Source organism: Chroicocephalus ridibundus, chromosome 4 (assembly GCF_963924245.1).
Source record: "Chroicocephalus ridibundus chromosome 4, bChrRid1.1, whole genome shotgun sequence".
Taxonomy (NCBI): Eukaryota; Metazoa; Chordata; class Aves; order Charadriiformes; family Laridae; genus Chroicocephalus; species Chroicocephalus ridibundus.
In genome coordinates, this window is record NC_086287.1 from 42,031,606 (window position 1) to 42,057,532 (window position 25,927).

Here is a 25,927-nt window from a genome sequence, read left to right on the forward strand (position 1 = left end):
CCAGCTTTACTCTATCCTCTTCTGAAATGCTGTCCTGGAGTTTCCTCCAGCAAAAGTCCCGCAATGAGTCACAGCCTCTTACACCTCCACAGGTTTCCATCAGTGCTGTGCTGAAGATGGTTCAGCTGGTTCCATAAAACCTAGTGTCAAAATCAAAGCTGGTTCCCAGTCTATTGCTAAATACACCCATGGGCTCCATGGTTACCTCCATTTCTGGGAGCTGGGCCACCTCTGCATGGTTCAGCAGGTGGAGCATCCTTCTCTTCCTCCTGTTCACTTAGGCTCAGACCCAGAAATTTCTAACCCAACTCCAGACCTGTTTCTCCAGCCTTTCTCCTAGAAGTGCTGCAGCACATCCCCAGTTCCTCATTGGTGTCCTCTGAGCAATGCAACTGATGCTTCAAGAATGGAGGGTCATCAGAAGTTTTCACATTAGGATTGTAGCATGAGATCTAATGCACACCTGATAAAGGAGGTTGCCATGAGGAAATGAATAGTAAAAGTTAACAGTATAAATAAATGGGAAGGTTTAAATGTTGCCAGGTCCCAGTTTCTTCTTGACATTGTGCCATCTCACAGAAAATAACATATAAAGGACTATGAAATTGAGGAAACAAAATGAAGAACGGGAGAAAATACAAAAGAAGTTCTGAGAAAATTTAATGGCTATTAATTTTCTGCTTTGTTCTCTCACTTCAAGGATGAGAAACTGATGTAGAAGGAAGACAACTGTTTATTAATCTTTTTTTCAGCTTACTCAGGCAACCGTACCAGTGACTAATACTGAGGGTTAAAAATGCTTTGAAAAAGAGTCAATGTTAACTACCATTAACTAGTAAGTTGTTACTAATGGCTGCTCAGGAATCTTTGTTCGTTCCTGCGCTGCATCTTGGATGGGAAACAGTAAACTTAGGACATTGATCGATGATTGCAGGTAAATCTTGTAGTGGTGTGGAGCGTTACTATTCTGTTCTCTTTAACAAAGGCCGGAGAGTCAGTGCAGTTTCTGGAAGCTTTGACGGAATTTGGAACTGCCAAAGGTAGCTTCTGCTGGGGCACTCTGACTTGTGTGAGGCTGGGAGGTAGTGGTAGGACGCTGTAGCTTGCCCTGTTCTTATACGCTTGCCTAGGCATTGGCAGCCATTGGAGGTGGGGCTGGAGTAGACAGTCTGTCTCAGAATAGCTATTCGGAGTTTAGGACACTGCTAGAAACAATACTAAGACAATTCATGGAAATGAATTAGGCACAGTCACGTTTTCTGTCTATGATTACCCATGGCAGAAGCGACAGCTGGGAGCAATGATCTTTAGCTGTCATAGCTTGATGTGCCAGAGCTCATCTGTTACTATCCATAGGCAAAAGCTAATGTCATGATCTTTACTTCAAAATCTACTGTGTTCTCCCCAGTCTCCAAAATTCTTGACACACCATCCCCTTGAGGTTCATAGGCCGGATAGCACCATCTGCTTCTCCTTGGCTTTGTCCTGTGTACTCAGTTCTCCCATCACGTTTCTCAGCTCAGGACTCAGGGCTGCTTACGCAGTCTGTGCCTTTCCCTCTTTGAATTTCTCTACTCACTCTCCCAGTTGCAGTTCAGCCGTGTCAAGACTTTTTGACCTCCCAGACAAACAAAGCTTTGTTCTTTTCCAGGCTTCCCCCATCTCTGTTCTGCTGGTGAGGTCTTCTCATCCCCTTTGTTCTCATACTTTGCCCCACAGCACCTTGGTGTGCCTGATTCCTTTGAGCTGATTTTGCCCACAGTATATTAATTCAGGCTGAACCTTCTCTCCCTTCCTGGCACTCCTCAAGGCGCATCTCTGCTGCAACATCTATAGGAAAGCCAGTCGTTTGGTGCTGGTTACCTATTTATGTACAACAAGGCACAGCACCTCTCCACAACAGTGTGTACTGTGCAAGCTTGTGACTATATTCCATATCTTCACACCCTTTGTCATTCACCTTTATAGATTACCAACTCTTCTGATCGGGATTGTGAATTTTAACACAGGCTTGTCCTGTGTGTAGCCATGATCACAACTTCACCTGTCACAGCAGCGTGCCCTCATCTTTAAACCCCCAGGCTGTGTAAGTCACCAGCCCAGAATGGTTCTGCAACAGCCTCCCCACAGGAGTCAGAGTAAAAAGCCGTCTCGTGCTGTTTGCAACTCTAGCAGCTGCGGATCTGTTTGCCAAAGAACACAGAATTGCCTGACAAGTCCTGTGTCCCAAGTTCTTGACTTTCTCATGCCATCTCAGTCCTATTCACCATCATAGGTACCATCAACAAGACAGGAACTGCAACTCTGCACATGTCCCTAGGTGGAGAGAGCAACCATCCTTAGGTTGCTGCATAAGCCTTTCAGGGTGCACGACACCGATCGTTGGTTGCAAGGCTACAGCATTTTTCCTTCAGGCCTACTAAAGCAAATACTTTTCTAGCCACTGCTCAGTGTTCCCTTCTTTCTTTAGTAGGAGCACTGCCCATTGCATTTACTTGGTTCCAGTTTAGGGGGCTGTCACGTAGATTGTTCTGCATCGGTGGCAGCAGCAGCTCCTTTCATATCGGAGTGGCAGGCAGCAAAGCTCTGCTAATCTAGCCATCGATCTAGTTGCCTGGGAGCTGCTGGAAAGGAGCAGCTGGGTCAGCCAGCAAAGAACCACCAAACTAGCGTTCCTCAGATTTTGATTCCAAAGCCCCTGTGATGCTCTGATTACAACTGTCAGTTTTCATGCCTCTGGTGTTACTCTGCTCTGGCCACATCAGGGACAGCTAAACAGCTCATTTCCTACCTGAGGAAACTCAAGTGGGGTATCTACCTTTCTGTAAGTCACCTTATTCTGTAAAGCAAGAGGTTTGAGGGCCCTCTTGGTAGAACCTAATCAGACAGCGGTGGAAATTTGCTACCCATCTGATGTGTGTCTGTAAGGCTGAGCCTAACATGCAAAGACTGATTTCAGATCAGCCAAGTTGGATGCTGCTTATCTTAGGTCTTTTCTAGCTTGAAAGACTTAACTCTTGACTCCAGGCAGCAGAGCTGTTTACTGCTATCTGAAGCAGATGGAGGGGAGAATACAAAACAAGCAGTGGGGTATCTTTGTCCTGCACATTCCCCAGTGCAGTGTGTGGGAAAGGAAATTTACTCCTGGAAGCAAATTAAAAGCAGAGGAAGTGTCTGGGACTTGAAAATTTATGTCAGACCTTTAGTGCTTCCTTTGGGTATTCCTGGGCTGATGTGACTAACAAACATCTACCTCCGGTGTGCTGTGCTGTCCCTACAGTCACCATCTAATCCACAAATTCACCCTGATGTGAAAAGCATCTTTATGATATAAAGAATGATCTTTCAATTAACTGCAGGGAAGAAGCTGTGAGAATTCACATTCCTCTGCTCAATGCCTGCTCCCAGAGAGGAAGAGGGCAGAAAGCTTTATGTTTTGTCCACTCTTCCAGAGGATAAATGGGCTCCATGGAATGGCTGTAGCCTCTCCCAAACAGGAGCTGCCCAGGGAGGTCATCACCCCAACCAGTTGATCTTGCAGAAGCAGAATGATGAGGGAAGGAGTCTGTTATGATGCTCTGGAAAACCATCATAAGTCAGCCCTAGCCATTGCTCTGCAAAGGTGCCTTTTTTCTTGCCTAGTGCTTCAAAAAGAACCAAATCAGAATCTCGGCCCCATGTCTGTATCAGTGATTCTCTCGCCAGCGTGGTGCAAAGTTAAGCCTCAACTCCTTCAGTCACTGTATTTTTTTAATACTAGCATAATTCAAATCCTAAATCACTATCCTCTTAAATGCTTTGCAGTGATTAATTGCTTAAGACACAGTAGTGCGTTCAAGTTGCAAGGAAACCAGGGCAGCGTAAGATCCTCACCTATATGGAACTACAAAGCAAAAGTATTCATTTTCCTCTATACGTTCTCTAACTACTGTGGTGGAGCTCAAACTGAGGCAGCTCAGGAGCTTTCCTCGTGGGGTGGGGGAGTAAATTAAATTAATAGATTAATACAAAATAATTTTTAAAACGCAGGGCTGATTAGCTTGCAGTACAGTGCCAGAAGGTATCATGGAGTTAAAGAACCTAATAAGGTTAGAAAAGAAGGCTTAGGCACATAACTAATCAGAACATTCAGTGCTGTATTAGATAGGATAAAAACTGTAAAGCAAATATTACATTTTCATGCTTGAGAACCACTGCTAACTGGTTTAGATTTATGAATAAACTTCACTGAGATTTTCATTTCCCTGTCCGCAGCCATGTCACATAAATGACTCAGTCATGCTGTGATCAGCTAGCATATTCACATCCTTTTCCTCTTTGGCTGTTTCCAGCTCATGAGCTCACAAATTCTACCAGAAATTCCTATTAGTCCCAAAGAGCATGACCTTAAATTTTGTATTATCGACTTCCATCCCAAAGAAATATAGTGCTGTCCACCAGGTCATTATGTGACATTGTCATCCTCATCCCTTTTAACAGCACCTTCCAACTTCACACTGTCAGCACAGCACTTTTACATCGGGGCATTAACAAAAACACTAAATGAGCTCAATTCTGAAGTTAACTCCTGATGTATTCTACTAGTGATCTCTACTTACAGACCAATATGCTTATTAGCAGAACCCATTTCAGCTTATCCACCACATAATTCTTGTAGTGTGTCTTCATCTTCCCTACCTTAACCGAAAAGGCACAGTCGAGACAGAGAATCGTATTACTGGCCTGATCCAGTACAATGATTTGGGTGTTCCTGGTGCTGGAAAACAAGCTCCCTGCTTGGGGTGGAAGTTACCTTCCTCGTGCTCCAAATCAGACACGCACTCCTGCCTCGTTCCTCCACTGCCAGCAATGCATCGCACAGAGGTAGTCTATGAAGGGTTTGGGAACGATCTGAGGTCTTCACCTGCAGCGCTTTGCCACAGTTTATATTAAAGAGAAGACATCTTATTAGAGGGCTGTTTTATATGCTCCTGCATAGTTCAAACCCTGACTTTCTGAAGCAAATAATATCCTCTGGTCTTTAGTTTATTTGTTTTCAGCCCGATTTCCAAAGGAAATGAGTCATAATCAAGTATGTGTTCTGTGGTCTGCCTGTCAGTCCTCTCTTAATAACTTTCCAACCTGTTGGCCAGCGAGATTTGATGGATGGACAGAAGTCTCAATGGTACTAAGTTTATACGGTATAAATGGAGGGCAGGGAAGAGGCAAGGACACTAGGGGCCAAACTACACAAGAGGGTAACACTTCAGCTTACTTTACATCAAAGCTATCAAAGCACAGCCAGGTGACACAGCCTGACACAGCCAGGGTTAGTTGGCTCTGTTGCTGAGAAATCACTCCTCCATGTAAGTTTTAGTGCATATTAAGGAAAATAAGGTTTCAAGAGCTTTGTTTTATACCTGCCTCTCTGCAGTTAGTTAGAAAACAGTTGACTCAGGCACCCTCTGCCTCTTTGATTCTGTCAGTTGTTCTCCTCTCCATCCCTCCCACAGAGGCCATAAAGGTTTCTCTCTGTTTCAAAACATCATTAAAATGGAAAGGCTTTGGGCTACACTGGACCTGGATAAAACATGTGCATGGGTTGTTATTTTAATGAAGGAAATGTTCCTCCCCATCTGACCTCTCTGTCTTGCCAGATGAGTCTTTTCAGCTAGGAAGAGTTCAAGGAAAAACCAAAAGCATTTCAGTCCCTATCAATTATACATGGCATGAATACACAGGGAGGTGGCCCCACAGCCAGCCTGCTCTCCACCCCTTAGCGGACTCTGCATTTGTCAGGTCTTCCACGTGTCCTGGGAGGTGAACTGTGAGCCACCACAGGGCACAGCACACAGATGTTACACAGCCACGTCATCCTGCCCTGTTTGTGGTACAGAATAAAGTGCTAGCTTTCACCCCAAATAGAACATGCTGCAGTAAGCCAGGCTTGAGGCAATCGTGGTATGCACCACTGTCAGTGACTTCATTTGAGAGCCTTCAAGCTGTTCCAGCTGCATTTCACAGTACTGCTGTCAGTTGTTTGAACCACTATGAGCCAAGGATGCTTTACCCTTCAGTAGAGAAGGCAGCTTGAAATCCATCGCTGCCTCCAAAGCGCCTCCCTACTTACAGGAATCCCCTCCTTGTCTCAGATGGGTTTAAAAACACACCATCATTCCATTAAGACCTTAATTCCACAGTGTAGAATTACCAGCATACTCTGGTAAGAATCATAAAATATTTGATAGCGCTTGTTGGAGCTGGGCTGCTGTTGAACTCCGGGCGCTTACCAGATGGTTGTCACCATCTGATGTTGCTGATCTCTGATAAAATTCTGCACACTTTTCCCTTGTGAAAACAACTCAAGAGACCAGATTCCTCCAGTGGGTGTCAATAGCAACAGGAGGCCAGAGGAGGAAAGCGTACAATGTAGAGAAGGTGCCACAGTGAGAGAGTAAAGCAACACAAGGTGAACAAAAGCAAACAGCAAGGAAGGGGTGGTGAAATAAACAGCAACTGGAACGGTAGATCTGAAGGCCAAACCTATCTAAAGTCATATTGACTGGACTAGATGAATACTGATTTTAAAAGATAAAGACAGGTCAAAGATTATTAGATAAATATAAATATTACTAGGTAAATATAAAGTCAGAGAGGAGAAAACCTCCTGGGAATTTAACCTGGCAGATCAACAATAACAGCCTTGGCAGGAACAAACAGAAGGGACTTCCATCTCCTCTAACGTGGCTGCAGGAAGAGCTAGTATTTATGGATATTATAGAATAAAAATGTTCTAGCAGTTAAAAGCTCAGTGAAGCCCTTGCTCTACCAGTGCTTTGCTAGGATTTTGCTCCTACCTCTTGTGGCTGGGAAAATCAAAGGCATGGAGATTAGAAGATGCAGTATAAAGATCATCTCCACCTTAAGCTCTTTATTTTAGTAGAATAAAGATTGACTGGTACCCAGCTGAGGGCAGATTTTGGCTTCAGAAAACAATTCTTGTTTGCTTGACATCTAGGTTTTAATTACTTCTTTAATATTACCAAAGCTAAGAATTTTCAGTAAGCCTCTGGTTTTGATTTGAAGGACCAGTTACTACAGGAACCGGTAGGTCAAAATACTCTTTCAAAACAGAAGCTATGAGGATCAGATGAAAAGTTTGCTGAAATTCCTTGCTTTTCAAAGCTTTGGCCCTTTGAAGGAAGACTGCAGTATTATTTCACTGGATTTGTGACAAAAAAGAAACATAGACCACCACAAACTTGCCTTAAAGTAGCTTAAGAATCATTTAGAAATAACGAAGACTTCTGAAGAACTACGCTTTTGAAAATTAGAAAAGTTTGAAATATGGGAACATAAACACACAGCAAAGGCAAAAATCATTTATGCCTGCTCTTACTTAAGTGCTTACATACTCACATATCTGGCTAGGATGTTGCTCTGGCATCCTCCAACAGGACCTTCTGATAGGAATTAGCACTAAATGGCAGCCGTCAAGGAGAACTGAGGACTTTTCGTGCTCTGTTAACAGGAGGATCAATAATGGGACTGCAGAGCTGAACAGCAGTTCCAAGAGTCTTCTGTCCATACCCATGCATGGTACAAGGGCATAGATAAGACATATCCCAGGTAACGTTTGCTTAAGCAGTTCTGAAACTCTTCCAAAGCTAGGATCCTTCACAACTTTCCCAAGCATTCTCTTTCAACGCTTCATTCTCTTCACTGCTAGAAAGTTCTTCCTAGCTGAAATGTAAGCCCTCTTCTTACTTCCCGAGTACAAGAAGAACAGATTGTATTCTGGTTATACCCTTCCTTGCATTACAGGTGGTTTGTGGGTTTTTTTTCATGGTACATATATGAACACTGTTAGCCTATCTTCCATCATGGTCTTCTTGAGGGTTTACATTCTGTCTTCTCTGGACCACTTGTCATTGTCAGGGTCCTCCTGTGGATTACATCCACATTTTCTTTCAAGATTGGCATCCAAAATGAGACACGGTACTTTCACGTCTTGCAAACTGCTGCTTTTCATACATGCTGTTGTGCATTTTTCTTCATTAACAGTATGGCCTTGTTGACTTTACCTGGTCACTTCACTCCCCAGAGCTTTTTCAGCAGAACTGCTCTCCAACCAGCTGTTCCCCTGCTGTACTTACACAGTGGGGTTTTTTTCCTGCCTAACTGTAGGACCTTTCACTTGCCCCTGTCAAATTGCATCCTGTTTTTATCAGGACACCACCAGTTTGCGGGGATCCTTTGGAATTCTACCCCTGTCTTCCAACATACACCACCTCCTCACATCTTGGTGTTACCTGCAAGTTGATGAGGCAGTCTGTCATTTATGTCTTTATTGACAATACCAAATACCATGGGGCCTAGGACAGATCAGCACAGAACCCTACTTAGTATTGCCTTTCCCTTTGTTAACAGACTTAAGTCTATTCATTTAGACTGTCCTCCTTCAATTTGCTTAAGAAAATGTCACTAGAATTTGTCGTTTGACTGGTGTAAAAGCCAAGATATGTAACATCTACTGTTTCTCCTTTATCTTCAAGATTGATCACTCTATCACAGACTGAAGTCAAACTGATTTGTTCTGACAGCTCACATTAGCCATTACTTATCTCCTTGTTATCAGCCCTGAGCACTCCAAGGGATGGCAACAGGCAGAGTCCTAGGGTGGGCTGCCAGCCACGCGAAGCCTGACACACAGGCTTAGCAGCTCCTTTGAGAACGGCTAGATGCCTCTTAACATGCATGATGGTGGAAGCATCAGCATACTTTAGTCATTACTGCTGTCTCTCTCTCCTGGACAAGCTAATTGGAATGGTGAAGTCAGGGTCTTTCTTCTGGAAGAAGTATGAAGGATGCAAGAGCAGTGGAGAACTGAAGGAGACCATGCTGTATGTACTGGGAGGAAGGCATGGCCAAGAAGGCAGGGTGGGAAGAAGGGGAAGGCAGCTTGGAAGAGGTGGATGTCTTTGTGCTCTCCAAACATTTGTGGATCCACACCTCATTTAGCATTAATCCCTCCCTACAGAGAGAGACAACCTGTCATACAGTTTGGATTGTAATTTTCCACACGTTTCCCTGCAAGCAGAAACATACGGGCATATTTAGGCCTTTTTGGTACCTGGAGGGGAATAAATGAGAGCCACTGGCCGGAAAGTTATACTGTCATTCTGATATTCCCTTTTCATCCCATTAAGGTTGTCCAGGAACGAGGAGTCAGCTGATCAGATTATTACCAGACATTATCAAGCTGCCTATAATTAGCTTTTTATTGGTGAGAAGCCAGAAAATCCTCTTTGTTTGCAAGCTTGGACTATAGAAGAAGAAGAGAAATATTTCATGGAGGAGATTGTTTGGAAACTGCAGATCCTAATTAGTGTCTCAGGCTTGTAGTGAAACTGCATGCGGCATTTCTCTGCAAAAAAGATGCTTTAAACATCTTTTGAGGAATGCGGGTTGCATTCTTGAAAGGCACAGCACACATGGAGCTCAGTGGATGCTCTATGGATGCTTTACCACCTCTGCTCTGTTCCCTTGGTGTAGGCTTCTTACATTCCTGCATGTTATGGGACTTCTTTTAGTATCAATCAGGATTGAAAATTTAACACAGGTTTAACATAGGTCAAAAATCGGGCTGTGCCATCCACATGTAACCTGTGCAGTCTGCACACTCAGGATCAATAACTTCAGCTTCAGAGAAATTTGGATAAAAGCATTCCAGTAGTCCAGAGTTTTTTATGCTGTATGTTAAAATTGCAGTAGTTCAAGTCCAAGGTGACTTTTATTCTAAGACAACCCTTTACATTTTCGTCATCACCTTATGAAACATTTTACCTGATTCATTTTCGATCTTAATTATGATTTAAATTACTAACATAAGGCTGAAATTCTCAATTTCATGTAGTAACGGTATTCCCTTTAGTTCCTCCAGTGGACACCATAAGCTCCATGTGCTTGCTGTAAACACCATTTACACAGATTGCAGCATGCAGAGATTAGCAATACATCCATTAGTGGCGTGGTTAGAAGATCACTGTCTATTCCAAGGCAAACATTTTTCCTTTTTTTTTTTTTCTCTTTTTTTTTTTTTGTTATATTGCAATATTTTTTCTTCCCAAACACTTAAATCAAACTAGAACTTATCACTATCATGTTTTCTCTTGTTTGAGAACAAGCATCACCATGAAGGCTGCCAAGCCTCTGAAGTAACAGAAGTATGAGGCTCTCCTAGTCTGCCCTATTATTTCGAGTCTTAAAGAGATATGAGAATAAAGCCTGTTCAATGATATATAAAGGTCTTAATCAAATGTCTAAACAAAACCCTGAAGCAGTTATATCAAAGCATCAATGATGTGTTTTCCAAAATAGAACCAGAGGAAGAACATGCACCATCTTCCTGCGATTTAAATGGATTTAAAGTGAGCTGCTGGCTACAATCGCAGAATTGCAGAATGGTAGGGGTTGGAAGGGACTCTAGAGAACATCTAGTCCAACCCCTCTGCCAAAGCAGGTTCACCTAGAGCAGGTTGCACAGGATCGTGTCCAGGCAGGTTTTGAATGTCTCCAGAGAAGGAGACTTCACCACCTCTCTAGGCAGCCTGTTCCAGTGCTCTGCCACCCTGTAAAGAAGTTTTTCCTCCTGTTCAGATATAACTTCCTGTGTCCAGTTTGTGCCCATTGCCCCTTGTCCTGTCTCTGGGCACCACTGAAAAGAGCCTGGCCCCATCCTCTTGCCACCTGCCCTTTAGAAATGTATAAGCATTGATGAGATCCCCTCTCAGCCTTCTCCAGGATAAACAGACGCAGGCCTTTCCTCATAAGAGAGATGCTCCAGTCCCTTGATCATTTTTGTAGCCTTCCGCTGGACTGTTTCCAGTAGTTCCCTGTCTTTCTTGAACTGAGGAGCCCAGAACTGGACACAGTACTCCAGATGTGGCCTCACCAGGGCAGAGTAGAGGGGGAGGATGATCTCCCTGAACCTGCTGGCCACCCTTTTTTCAAGGCACCCCAGTGTACTTAAGATGAGATCATATCAGAAAGCAAAGGATTTTGCAGAGTTTAATTGTGTTGCAGAGTTTATTTCTGGGAATTACACCGCCAGTTTGTGAAATAAACATTGAGTTTGTAGTGGTTGGAGTACCTAGCAGTTACTAAGGAGTAATAATCTGCATAGGCTGTTAAACTGCAATGGTAGAGTCAAGAATAAGTACAGTGAAGAGGGAATACCCACTTCAGGTTTAAGCAATAATGGGTTTAGTTACTTCTCTCTGCTTTGCAACCAAACAAATCAATACAGGCTGGTTCGGGTTTTTTTTTTTTTAAACCCTCTCATTGTCTGGAACAGTCTCGTTAGCCTTGCCCACCTCACAGTAAACTCCTCAGTGAAAGCAGGTCAAATGTACTAATACATTTTTTGAATGCAAATCTAATATCCCCTAGATTTTCAGTCTAAGGGGTGGAAAGCAAAGGTCACTTGGATTCAGACCCTTTTCCATGGGTATATGAGAGCGGTTCAACCACGTGACTTACTATTAGCTCTCGCAGAGGATGCCTGCTCCAGTGTCCAGGGGATATTTGCAAGGGCTAGCTTTAAGCATTGCAGGTTAGTATCCCTTGGTGATTATACTCAGCAGAGAAAAAGATGATTCAGAGCAGGGATATGGTTGTGGTTAAGTGATCTGCTCGAGGAGCTGCTCTCATACACACCGAGGTAGACTAGTTTCCTCTGCTTATATTTCACTGCTCTAAGTGCTCCTCTTGGCCCTCAGGCTAGCTGCACTGTGTCTCTATGCCTTTAGCACCTTGTCCCAAACTCTTAACTCCACTTCTCCCCCCAGACTTTGCCTCCTCAGTAGACCCCAACTCCCTACTCATACACCCCTTTCACCACCCCAACAGTTCTGTGCCTCTGTCCCCATGTGTGTTTCAGCCCCGTTCTCCTCCCCTTGCAGACACCTGTCTCCCCATCTTTCTGTCACAACTAAGACAACTTGGTTTCCACTTTCTGCTCTTCTTTCTTCCTGTAACCAGTGAGCCAGTAAGAGAATTTTCTTGCTCTCTAAGTTTGCAAATCCCTGCTTTTTCCTAGATCGGATTGTGCCCAGGGTGGACCAAATATTCAGTGGATTTGGGTACCAAATTCTAAGGCATCTCTACTGATTCCTATATGCAGTACTATAGTGGTTTTATTTTCAGAAGGTTATCAGTTGGCCAGCTATAGATTACCCCAGGAATAACAGAAGGCACCTGCTTGACACAAATGATATGTGCCAGATTTCAGTTTGCAAAGCCAAACGATGAGAGGGCATGAGACAAATCCGAAGAGACAGTCACCAGGGATCTTTAACAAGGGAAAAATAAGATATGTTTCCCTAGCCTGTTTTTCAAAAACACCTGAACAGTCTTGGCTGACATTTTCCAAAAGCATACATCAAAGGCAGACATTGCACATGGAATATTTTAGTCCAAAAACTTAAAAGACTCAACTCAACAAAGTTACAAGCAGATGACTCTCTCCTACAGTGGAAGGCACAAGGCAACCTTAAAAATAGGCAGTGCTACCAGGTTACCTGTGTGACAGCGAACTGCAAACAAGACAGGAGTTTGTGAAATATGAACGTGCAACCCACAGTATTCCTGTAGGGCAAGGGCATTTTCATCTCCCAGCACAGCAGCAAATGGAATTCCTGTTACGACTAACACAACGGGACGAGCCCAAGGAACATGCCACAGGGTAGGGTTATGCTAACATTGTTTGCGCAGTAATTTGGCTCACCCTCTCAAGTGTTCTCTAACACGGATAGGTCTTGAGCCTTGCCTACAGTGGGAATTTAGCCACTGGTATAAACTGTGTCTGGGGGATTGTTCTGGCATGCAAATTTACCCTTTGCTGAAAATTGCCAGGTAGGCAAGGCTCTTGACATTGTTGTGCAAATTCTCCGTGTTAAAACCCGTACATCCAACTTCCAGACTTAGTTCTTAGCTCAGCCAAAATTAGAAGCCAAAAGTTCGGGACAAACTGAGCTACTTGCATAACCTGCAGAGTTACGCACACAGAAGGGTTTCTCTGGTAAGATGCTAACTGACGGCACTTCCAGTTGAACTTCATTTTGAGGGCTCAGAGAACAGTTATACAAGCGAGGAAAGCTAGAAAATAAGGGATTTTTTAGTAAGAGACTCCAGGCACTTCTTTATGCAGACAAGATGAAGGAGTGACTTGATCAGAGTCTCAGAGTAACAATGCAATAAGCAAACACAAGCTTTTCAGGGTAGAAAAGGTGTGGCTAGTAATTGCACCAGTGGCTAGCAATTGCAGCTAAACAAAATATCAGTATAGAAAGATAGTGACGTTTCTTAAACAATGCAAGTAATTAACCTTTGGGAGAGAAGGGATGTCATGGATCCTTTCTTGCTGTCACCTGTCAAGCCTAGATATCTTCCTGAAAGATGATCCGGAATTCAAAATTAATTCAGGGTGCAATAAAGTAGAATTCAAACCCCTCAACTGCCAGGATTTTAGTTACAACTTCCCACCATCGCTAACCACAGCTACTGGTAAAGGTTAAAGTTGTAGATGTATTTTTGCTCTACGGGTGCTTTAATCTCTTTTTTTTTTTTTTTTTTTGCCTAACTTCGTGCTGAGCAGGGCCACACAAATTAGCTCTAACAGTACAGTTACCTACTGGTACCAGATCTATACTGCACCTCTCAAATTGTTGCAACTCATGGAACTGGCTGGCACAGATTGAATCCAAAAATTAAAACTTAGAAATATAGGCTTAACACTCCTCTTCTGAGGAAAAACAGCCGAACTTCTTATTTCCTTGCTTAAACGTCAACAGTCAGTTGGGAAGCATGATGGGAAGGGCCCCTCCATTGGAGCTAATAGCATTAAGCTTTTTCCCATGGCACATTTCACTCAGTAGTTTCATCCAGGCTTATTTTATAGCATATGGGGACTCTTCATCACGATGTGACATACTAGCTTTTAAAAATTAGGAGTTACTTATTGCTTAGGCTGACACAATAAATCAGCTGCCAAATTGAGAATGATAACCAAGTATGATGGATCACCGCCGCATGCTGCGGGGAAGCGGGGCTCCCTACATTCTGAGCTGGAGAGATGTAGCCACTGGATGCTGTATTACAATGACAGGGAGACCTGCAGGGAACGGGCGACTATAGGCTTGCATCTGCAAGTAAAGGGCTTCTAATCGCCAAAGAGCTACTAGAGATGGTGCTGTGCAGGATGAAGCCCATTCAGTTTCAAGAAAGCAGGAGGAGGAGCCAATTCAGTCCGCGTGATTCTGTCTCTTTGACTGAGCTCTGTTCCTCAGGATTCACTGGGGGCCTATTATGAACCGAGAAGGAGGGTGATGAGGTGTTTGATGCAGTAAACAAACCGTCCCAGCCAGAGATGCACATGCCTATTTAGGAAAGCAACACGTTTTCAAAACAATTCTCCCCTGACTGAATTAGGTAGGAAGTACAAGGATTCCATGTCTCTTCCATTTCCGAAAGCTGAATTACTAACACACTCGTATTTGCATTGACTCACAGTCCATTAAGATCACTTCAGTCCACCAAGAACAGAAAGCACGCACCTCCAAATATTTATAAGGGAGATACTCCCTCCAGGTTCATTTCCATCGGCTGCTTCCAACGCTGGCTCTCCAAATGGCCAACTCTTCCAGCAGAACTGTTTCCTGCACATCCATCTGCTCGCTTTGTTCAGATAAACACGCGTCTCTCCTGCGAGCCATGTGGTACTGACTTCCCTCTGCCGCGTGCGCGGCTAGTGGGGATGCCCTGCAGAAGCTTTACCGGGGGTGTGAGTCACAGAAAGAACCCAGCTGGATATCTGAAAGCCCATTTGGGTTTATGAATTAAGCAGGATGTGAGAGACTTTTTCCTTTTCTTTTAAACCAACCCATGAAGCACGTCCAATATGGAATTACTGGGTTAATATCCATGAATAGACTGCCTGTCATTTTTCACAGGGTCCTTTCTATGGCTCTAACTGGAAATACTGAGTAGTAAATGAACAGAGAGACCGAAACACGCCCCCCCCCCCCCCCCGCTAGTGTCTGTGAAAGGCAGTTTCACAGAACGTGAAAGGCTGGATCAGATTGGCAGTGTGCAGAAAGCTACTGCCACTGATGTGCATGCTACTGGTCAGCAGATAAATAAAGCAATCCTGTTTCCAGGGCTGTGAAGCCAACAGTAAATTTGCACAGCCATCTTTTTAATAGCTTTGAAAAATAAAGGAAAACAAGGCACAGTCATTTCAAGCTCCATTTGAAACACAGTGAGAAAAATCAATGTTTGACAAATAGGAAGGGACAAATTCTAGATAAGCAAATACTGCTAAGCTTTTAGAAATATACGTGCTTTTTAACTGGCAATCAAATAGCGAGTGAGCCCATGCCTTTGAAATACCTGCGCACGTTAATGGTAGGAGCTGTTAAAATATATATTGTAAGTCCATCACTAAAGCAAATGGGACAAAGCTCTCGTTAGCAATTTCTGTGTCACTCAAACAAACGTACCAGCAGTGGGGCTAGTTCTGCAGTCCTTGCTCAACACATCTGTAGCATTAATGCTCTACTGGTAAAAGCCTGTTTATGATTGTTTCCAGTTAGCTAGCTAAGCTTGAAACACATACTTGGGTTAGGAACGTATTCTGTCCATGTTAAGCGATCATAGGCTCAGACTAATTTAGGTTGGAAGGAATCTCTGGTGGCCATCTAGCCAACCTCCTGCTCACGAAATGTGAAGCGAGCCCCAGAGAGGGTGCAGGGCTTACTTTAGGGGTGCAGGGGAAGGGGATCAAGAACTGTATCATATTCCTCACCCAGCATCGTATCCTCTCAGCTGCAGGCTGCAGTTACCATGCAAAAAATGAAGTCTGGCTGCTCATTGGTGACACCTGAACTGTGACAACTTGGATTTCCACGAGCAGTGAGTCTCCTCCTTGCCAGAGACACACTGAGTAACACCACCTGCCATGGGAAATTTCTCTCCATGCCCTGGCACTTGACATTGCCAGCCTCTGAACTGATCCTTGCAGCGGCATCCTGCCCTCCTTCCCCCTTCCCCAAATCTGTCATTTCCAGAGTTGCCGTGGGTTGCAGCACCAGCTGACAGCACAACTTTCTTCATTTCCCCAAAGACTGTGACTGCACCATGTCCTGTTCTTGCCAGTATTCCTCAAACCTTTCGTAATGCCCAATACACCTAATGAAGTTTAGCCCACCAGAGTAAGCACTACAGTGCGCCACAAACAGGGCTGTAAAATACGTCTCAAGGATCTCCCTCTTTCCTCTTTATTTCACTCCTAGTTGTGGGAAACTCACAATGGGGATTTTTCTTCAGCTCCTTGACATTTGTGCAACAATTGTACTTCAGCATGCTGTTTCTTCACCGTATTTACCTTCTCCTTTAGGAAGGCAGCAGAACTGACCTCTCGGGACGAACTTGTGTTGCAACGCTTTGCAGAAAGCACACAGCCTAGCACATTTGTTCCCTGTGCCGCAGCTCCAGGTGTCTCTGGTTTGCTCGCAGCACATTCCCTGGTTGCCTCCTATAGCAAGACTACATACAGGACCTCCCGGATAAAAGGCGATTACGTATTATTTGTAAATCTAACAGCCTTGGATTAAGCCAAATACAAAATTTGATCCAATGTAGTCCTTTTTCCCCTTGTAAGATGACTATTAGCTTGACTGCCTTTTTGTACTTGCCTGAGCTCCAGCTCTCAGTCTGAGCAGTTTTTTTGTATTTTACTACGAATGAAGCCAGTCGCTGCCACGAGACCGTACGGCATTCCTGCTCTGCAGAGGGATGTTTACATTCTTGCTCTCTCCCCCCAGCCCCCCGGAGCAAATACAATCCCTTCACTTTGCAATGCCAAAAATAGTAGCGCTGGTATTTAAAACGCGAACAATCGGGGTTGGCAAACAATCCGTATGACTGCACCCTCTCTGAATCATGGGTCTGAGTCATTTCCCTCACCTAAGCTGCTCTCTTCTCCCATGCAGATTGCAGGAGCAGGGAGAAATACGGCACTAATGTTCTCCTGTCTGTCTGTCTGTCGTTCTTTCCCCCCATCCCCTGCAGCCTGCCTGCTCCAGGCCGAGCTGGTGAATTATGAGCGAGTCAAGGAGTACTGCCTCAAAGTGCTTCAGAAAGAAGGCGAGAACTTCAAGGCACTCTATCGCTCGGGAGTGGCGTTTTACCACCTGGGTGACTTCAACAAGGCCCTCTACTACCTGAAAGAGGCAAGATCCCGCCAGCCGACAGGTATGGGGGGGAGCGGGGACGTGGCTTTGCACGGAGCACTTCTGCATTTCTTTTCAGGAGACAGTCTGTCCCTGACTTGATTGCCTTGATTTCCACAGGGATGAGCATGACTCACTGTATCCTTAGCTGTACTCCCCTTCAAGCACTCACTCCTAGTGCAGCAAGGTTGCAGTGCCCACAGATTAACCACTGCTGAGGCTGCAGCGCAACCTGGAAGATGACAGTATTGCTGGAATGCTGTCTGTGTGGAGGGGATCCTGCCTCTCTTTCCCTTCCCAGTTTATTTTTGAAGAAGAAAGCAGGAATGGGAAGAGCGTATCCCGACCATTACATTTTCTGACTCTGAGAAAAAGCTTTTTCCCCTTAGCAAAGTCAGGACACTATTTGTGATCCCCAATAGCCATGCTTTTCTCTATCGCAGTAAAGGGTTAATATTTAAGTTTGACCAAAGAGACAGACTCACAAAACATTCATCAGGGATGCTTCAACTTTTGCCATGAAATTGGCCAAGTATCTGCCATGCACGTGTCAAAAACCCAACAATTCATTTTGGGACGGCAAAGAAGTTATATACTCAAACAACTCAGCCTTGCCAGAGGAACAACCTTTATGCTGACCCACCCACCACCGGAAGACAGGTAGAAGGCCACGATGCAGAGATAGTGCTTTTATTTTCCAAAGAACCGCCTAATCGAGAGATAAAACCACACTATAGTATAAACCATTTCTGTTAAAAGAAAGGAATTTTGTAATACTCAAAGAAAAACTGAAGGATGACGAGAAAGCAGAATGGAAGCCACGTGCAAAGAAAACCCCGCAGAGCAGCTCTTCCACCTGAACCTGAGAGGGAAGAGAGAGAACTGGGCATGAAAGAGGAGTGAGCCTGGGCCCTGGCAGAGCACGGTGGAGCTGATGTTTGTTGAACTAGAGGAGGCAGGGGAGGCTGAGCTGGCCATGCTTGGTGTCCTACAGGCACTGGGCCTGCAGGGCTCCTGTGGTGGCTGTGCCCCAGAGGAACACCAGGGAGGGTGCTCTTAGGAGCGTGCTGGCTTCTCCTTCCTCTTCCGCCTCCCATAAGGGTGCCTGGTCCCATCTGCCACACTTGGCCATGGGCTCCGGGCAGTCTGACAGCACAGCTGTGCACCCCACACTCCCCGAGCAAATGTGCTTAAAAGCTCAGTTTAGCCTATTTTAGTTTGCAGCGTGCCCTTCTGCTTTCAGCCCTTGCCAGAACCAGGAAATGGAGAAGCCTATGCAAGAGCAAAAACAGTCAGTGGAAAATAAGAAGTTATCCTAACCTTGAGGTTCTGACTAGGCCCAAATGTGAAAAAGTCCTTTTAGGTGAACCACTTTGCTTCCATTTTCTAAATATGTATTTCTGTGCCCCCTCTCCCCGCCCCCCCTCCACGATACTATTTGGTATCCTTCATTGCTTCTTGAAATAAATAATAATTTATTCAACAGCAACAGCTTCAAATACCACAGCTTGCTACAAAAGCATACCAGAAAGTGTCCCCGAAGGCCCTTAATGTATACAAAACCCAGTTCTGGCCTTCAGCTCTGCATCAGAGACTCTTCCCTGTTATTGTTAGGCCATTCAAGGCCATTGTTCCACTGGTTTATTTATGATTATGGAAAACTTGAAGGGTATTCAGAGGGGAAGAAGTGAATACATACAGTAAGAAAGGATGTAGCAGTTAAAACACAGCAGTAGGCATCAGGTAACACTATCACGAATTATTATGTGACCTGGAATAAGTCAGTGTCTCCACTTTCAGTGTCTGCATCTACAAAATGTGATTGTTTTCCTTTATCTGAGGTTTCACTAGGCTCACTGGTAAAAGCACTTGGTTATTATTACAGTCATGTTCTGTGCATTCTTTTTTTTTTCTAATAAGGAATGTTTTTGGCACAAATCACCATCAGTTATTCTCTTTGGTGGGGGAGATTTTAAGTGGTAAAGAGGAATTAGCTAAGAGGGTTTTGCTGTTCTAAAGGTCTGTCAGCACAGCAAACCCCTTATGGCTATTTACTGCCTGTCAAGGGTGAAGGTTGGGTTTGGCCTGATTTCTTATGCTACCTCCAAACAAAACTCACAAAAGCAGATGGAAATAACACAAGATAATTGTATAATCCTCCTTACTAAGGGAGAGGGAAGCCGCTGTTAAGTTGTGCGAAGCTGGCCCTCCATGAACCCTGTGTCCGGGGGCTAGCGCCGCACGGGCGGCCAAACATACACCTTACCTTCAAGCCTTGTTCAGCTCTTTCCCAGTGGTGCGGCCACATGGTGGAAGTAGGTACTGACTGGAATTGAGACCAGACCATCAGCTGACCTGGTAATATCAAACACCTGCAGTTAGCCTCTGCTGGCCCCACGCTGAAAGCTCACGTTCGGACATCACACAGACTGCACGTACAAGCCAGATTCCCCGTGAGGCACGGAGCGGGCTCACGTCTGAGCCCAGGAGCTGCCTTCCTGAACACCTGCAACTCAGAAGTCCTGGTGGCAAAACCCAGGTCCCGGCCTCTGCACAGCAGATAAGCAACTGGTCTTTGAAGCTACAGGGAGAAGCAGAAATGACCTTTACAGTGACAAGAGGTCACTCTGCACAAGAACACAGGCATGGTCCTAAGAGCCAGGAGACCTGTTCCTATTGCAGCTTTGCCAGCACCTCTTTGTATGGGTCTGACCCCTCATCTAATTGTCCTCACCTGTTATTCCCACATCAGCAGAAGGGGATCACTTCTTCCTTACTGAGAGATGAGAGTCTTCTCTTCATTAACATTTATTTTTAGCTTTGAAATACTTCTGCAGGCAGAGCTAGTATGGTGCAATTCTATTATTTGATGGAAAAGACCTGACAAAGATAAGGCTCTACTTCTTCTATAAACAGAGTGCTGCTCATTATTTCTGTCAAAATAGTGGCCCTCAAAAAGGAAGCAAAACATGCCAAAACCTGCCCAGGAGATTTATAACTAGCTTGCAATGGGAGTATCTCCTGCCCTCTATCAGGCTACACCCTATTTTGCCCCTGGCTTTCCAGGCGTGTGGAAATCTCCCAGGTGAGTGAAGCTGTGCCATGAGCAGCTAACTGCCTTACCCATGAGCCAAAGGGAGTTGGCAACCTTTCATTGCCCAATTATGCACTGAACCCACCTGCGCCCCCCCAGCCAGCCGTCAAGTCCCTGCAGGCCCAGGCAGGCATGGTTTCCCAACGTGCCTACGCAGTTATCGTTTGTCACCTGCAGCGGGCAGGTGTTCAAAGTGCGAACCTCCGCAGCAGGGACGTGTACCCTGATGGTAGCCCATCACAGCCTGGAAGGGCACAGAGCAGAGAGATGGCAGGGAGGTGCAGGCAGCAGAGCAGGGCCCTTGGCCGGGCTACGAGCCCTGCCTTTGCACTGCGAGGAGTGAGTTAGCCACCCGCCCGCCACGTGCACTCATTTTATTTTGGGCCTAAAATTCAGGGCTACCCCCTCAGCTGAATTTCTTCACCCCAGGAGGCTGCGTAACTAAAACCAATTCTGGTTTTAAAAAAGCTGCTTTAGAATTCGCTGGGCTGGAATGAAGTGCTAATGCATGAGCAGCCCAGGGTGCCAGTGCACCTTGCCCAGCACAAGCAACAGCAGAACTTCTTGGCTCATTAAGAATGCCCCAAATGGGGCGAGTAAATTAATCACTGAATCCCACCTTCTGGACTGACTAGGATGATGCAGTTGAACCTGCAGAAGGCTGAGTAGGGAGACCCACCCCACCAGAGACAGCTTGAGAAGTTACAACAGCATTGCCATAGCTCACTGCTACCCCATGGCATGCTTGTGGAGATCTCTGTGTGAGGGGAAACCCATCCGTCTCCCACTGTTTCAGCTCTGGCTGAGGGCACAACAGAGATGTCCCTTTTTCATGTTTAAAGGCAACTTTGCACCCACAACTGCTTTGGTGGCTGCAATACCCACACTTGTTAGTGCTGGACGCGTTCCCAGTAATTTGTTCGTCTCTTTGAAAGCTCAAGCACTTCTCATTTCCCTAGCTGGTGTGGGGCACATCGCTGTTTGGATGAGGAGACAAGATTGGCCTCTGACTGTGGACTGCAGTGCACTTCAAATTGATTTCTGAGGGTCTAATAACTTAAACGGACTAAGCTGGCCCTGGTTGGCTGTCTGAGCAAGGCTGTGAGCAAAGAACCATTTTTCAATCAATACATAAGTGAAAGTGGCTATTTTTTTGCTCCCTTGCTTCTTGATACCACATGGCTTTTGCCGCTACGTGGGTGCCATGTGCATGGGAAGTCACCCTCATGATAGTAAATCGACATGATTTGAGAAAGGATTGACCATGACTGCAGAATCATGGGGTCTGTCTGGAGACACATACTTGTTTAGATCAACCTGTGCTTCAGGGTGAACAGGTTCCCTTGCTGCTGAGGCCAGGAGGTAAAACAAAACTCAGGTTGTGTGTGCTGTGTGGATGCACTGAAATACTGGAAGGAAAAAAAGGGCTCAGCTCACCACCCGCACAGTGCTGGGATCTCACAGCTCTCTACAGGGATGAATCAGTGGTTCTCTGCCCCTAGGAGCTTCGTTAGACAGGACAGACAAGGCAGTATGCAGCATACAGCGTATGACAAAAATGCAGATAGAGTGTCATGGTGGAAGGGCTTCCAAATATGAAGGAAAGCAGGGGTACAAAGAGAATGTGAAGGATGCTATTCCCAATTCAACTCATCGTGGAAAAAAGTGAGAAGAGTGAAATAGGCTGTAAAAGGAATAGGAGGGCGAAAAGGCAGAGCATAACTGTACGCACAATGCCTTTTGGGGCTTGCGTGCAAGCCCTGAGGGAAGGGAAGGCAGTGGAGGTGCCGTTCCACAAGAACAGGCAAGGATGACCCGGATAGTTTCAACTGTGTGAATTCAACTGTGCTGACCAAGAGTAATCAGAGAGAAGGTAAAAACTAGCTGAGGCAAGATCGTGAGCAACGGGGATGGAGACCACAAACCAGATCAGGTTCGCCAAAACCAAACCTGCAGGGTTTGGTTCAGAGCCCCTTCCAGCTGATGCTGTTCCTGCAGGCAGCGCTGGAGCCATGTTGCTCCCCGGGTGATGCACCAAGGATGAAGGTGCAGTGTGTCTGTCTTCCACAGGGAGTTGTAACCACCGTACATGTATGCGTGTGCTCTTTCCCCGCAGATACCAATGTCATACGATACATCCAGCTGACAGAGATGAAGCTCAGCAGATGTTCCCAGAGAGAGAAAGAAGCCTTGTGAAAACGAAGCCGCCTCAGCTGAAGTGCCCAAGGGGGAACATTTCCTTCCTAGAAGCTCATTTGGTGGATTTTCCTGTTTGCTCTGCCTCATCCTCATCTCCTCATCCATCCACTCTCCCTTGCTCTTCATTGAATCCCAGTTTTGAAAAAAAAAGAGACTTAGACACTGGATACGGCTGCTTGCCAACCATGGTAATACCCCTTCCCCGTGGCAGGAGAGCACAATGGCTACAGCCAGCCTTGTTCCAAGACAGTGTCACACACCTGGAGTAGGCAATGCTGAGGGACCTTTCTGATCCTGAGCTGACTGCCTATTACCCTTAGGGAAGCAACCCCCAGAACAACGAATTCCTGACCAGGCAAGTTGGAGACAAACAGTTTCTGCTCTGAGCAATGGCTGGAGCTTGGAAGAGACAAGAAGCCAAGAGAGACGCTGGTCATTTCACGGGGGATAGCAAATGCCTTTCACCATCAGTTCCCTCTGCCTGCTTCTCCAGTGTGTGTTATCGGTCTCCAGTGAGAGCTCACATGCTCCCAGTCTAATGCCAGTGAGAACTGTTTCTAAACATCCTCTTAATGAAAGCACAGAGCACCCCCTGACCCCCCCACAGAGCTGTCCCGGTGCCGGAGGAGAAGGCTGTGGTCTACCACAGAACGCTGAATGGACTGTGAAAGCGTGGTGTACAGTGTGAGGGAAAAACTGTGAAATAATTCATTAAAGGCAAATAAAAATTATTAATAGGCAACAAGTCCAGGCATTGCTTTTCGAAGGGACCACTTGGGTTCCCCGTGTCCAGACAGGCGACATTGTCTAGTGGGGGGCAGCATAGGGTGGGGAACAAGGGACGTCTCCATTCTTATCTTGGCTCTGCCAGTGCCTTGCTGTGTGATCTCGGGCAAGTCACTTAGCCTCTCTGTGCCTCGGTTTCCCCATCTGTACACTGGGGATAATAATACTTCCCTACCTCGCAGGGGTGTTGTGAGGATGTGTTAGTTAATGTTTGTAAGTAACAGTACAGTGATGTACAGTGATAAGTATTATTAGTACATTGGATTGAGGTCTTGATTCTCCCACCTTGTGTTGGTGCTTCCTGTGTCCTGTTTTTTTCTTTTGTAGGAGAACGTGGTGCTGACGAACAGGGCAGGACCAGCAGCTTTGTAGCCTATTTCAGCAGCCCACAGGGCCTGTTTAGACCTCCTCCCGCAGCCTGAGCACTTCTAAGAGCTCATGCTCCTTGGCTCAACTGTCCTTTTCTGAAACTGACAGTAATGGGATCAGTAAGTGCCACAAACACGTTTCCAGTACAACTGCCCCATCAGTGGTCCACAGGGACCCACTCCCAGTTGCAGCATGTAGATGAGTGGTCTCATCCCATGGTGGTGAGCGTGAAGTGAGTGTACCCAGAGGTACTTCACTCAGCCCTCAGCTGAAACTCGGAAACTGAAACAAACAGACAAAGTTCAGCCAAGTGCTGCGTGCTTTGGTCCCAGCAGATATGGTGTCTGCAGACAGTTGGCTGTGGCATCCCACATTCCAGCTGTGGTATCTCACCACATTTGTCTCTATCCAAAATTTGAAAGAGTTGATAGAGAAATACCAAGAAAAAAGGCAAACCGCTATCACTATCATTGTCTCTGAAAAAAATGAAGTCATATTCTTTAGTTCAGGGACACATCTAGCCCACATTTGGAGGTGGTAAAGAGACCATCTTAAAGTGGTACATAAGTTTCTGAGATAAGGTGGACCTACACCACTTGTGTGAACTTGTATTACCTGTCATGGCACCAGAAGTTAATGTTCCTCAGGTGGGTAGTGGAAAGCAGGGGCTTCCCAAAATTGGGAACACTGTGTGCAGCTACTGTGAAGGAAAGGGCTGTGTCCTGGATGCAGCACAGTCACCTTCTTCAGATGGCCCATGCTTCAAACATCTGCGCCAGAAATAGCACGCACCTCTGCCCACCACTACGCATGTCTAAGCAGTAAATGAGGCTACAGCTGCTGCTAGGACAACAATTGAGTTAAAGACAAAGAGGACAAACAAGGGGAATTTTGTAGGTAATTGTTAACTAGACCAGAAAAAAAGCTTAGGCAGAGGTGTGCCAAAATGCATGTAAGGTGTATCTGGTACTGTATAAAACACAGCGCTAATAAGATTCTGGTTCTCGGGCACATGCAGTCCTCCATATCCTAAATACATCACAGCACACAGCAAATTCAAATAGAGGTGACTCCCCCCTGCTTCATGTTGCTCATGACAGTTCATCCCACAGCTGCGTGTGTCTCTTCACTAGGAGTGAAATGAGGATTTATCCTGCAGGCCATGCAGGAGAAGACACCACCTACACAAACAGTCTCTGCCCCAGGAAAGCTCAGGCAAGCAGAGGCAGGCTTGTTAGTCATGACCTTAATGTAAGAGAAAGGGAATTTTCCAGTCACTGGAGATGTAGGTCCATGGACTGTCACTTTGTCTGGAAGCAATTTTAGCTCTCTCAATGGCTCCACTGACGTCCTGTCACTGCATCAGTCCCATGTAGACATTAATATAAAAAGGACACAGCAGACTCCGAAATAGAGTTCTCAGCCTCTTTCCCTCCAAGAACACTGCAAAATGGGGGCCGGGGTGGCGGGGAGAGGGGGGAAGTGGGAAGTTTGTGAATATGCATATGAAAAATATCTCAGAGAGCCTCCAGGTGCTACACAAAAACCTACTTTCTGCAGAAATGGTTGTCCTTACGTAGCTTGACACTCAGGGTACCTGCAAGCAGTGCAAGCACATCAGGAGCTGGAAGAAGGAAGTCACCAAAGAGAAAACAGAGTTAGGAACTGTTTTGCCAGCTATGTAGCATCTGTATGGTTCTGCAGTGACACAGAGCTTGAATGAAACATGGACAAAACTCCAGGTGGGGGCCTTCCACATGTCAAGGAGGGAGACAGCAGCAGTGCCACCAATGTCAACAGAGCTCCCGTTGAGGAGCACTCTCCCCATAGTATCCAGCTCTGCCTTGCAGTATCAAACATATCGGTAGAGTTTGCAGTCTAATTAGAAAGATGTGCAGACACATCACAACTTCTCCTGCGTGTGTCAGGGGAATAGGGAAGAGCCTCCGAAACTTCCTAAAAGCTTTATCTTCTGCAGAAAGAAAGAGAAGGCATATTTGACTTCCAAAACATCAAGGGGCTCTTCAGCTCTAGAGGAGTAAGGCCCTAAAAGACCATGGGCAAGTTTATCTCTTGGCCACTGATGAATTTCAGAATACCCAAGGGAGAAACGTGGTTTTGTCCAAGAACTGCCTTAACAGGAAGCAGAAGAATGAAATAAGGATTGGCTGTAAAGGGGAGAACCTATTATCAAGCCACCATGTTTACA

General features: G+C 45.5%; 1 protein-coding gene across 1 annotated transcript in view; it reads left to right on the plus strand.

Annotated features, from left to right (window-relative positions):
- The window catches only part of TTC9 (tetratricopeptide repeat domain 9), a 29,877-nt gene extending 6,239 nt beyond the window's left edge, over positions 1–23,638 (plus strand). The window contains exons 2-3 of the mRNA XM_063332758.1: positions 17,110–17,292; positions 22,481–23,638. Coding sequence (XP_063188828.1) covers positions 17,110–17,292; positions 22,481–22,560 — 263 coding nt within the window. The 3' untranslated portion in view covers positions 22,561–23,638. The remainder of the gene's footprint in view (positions 1–17,109; positions 17,293–22,480) is intronic.
- Positions 23,639–25,927: the final 2,289 nt, after the last annotated feature.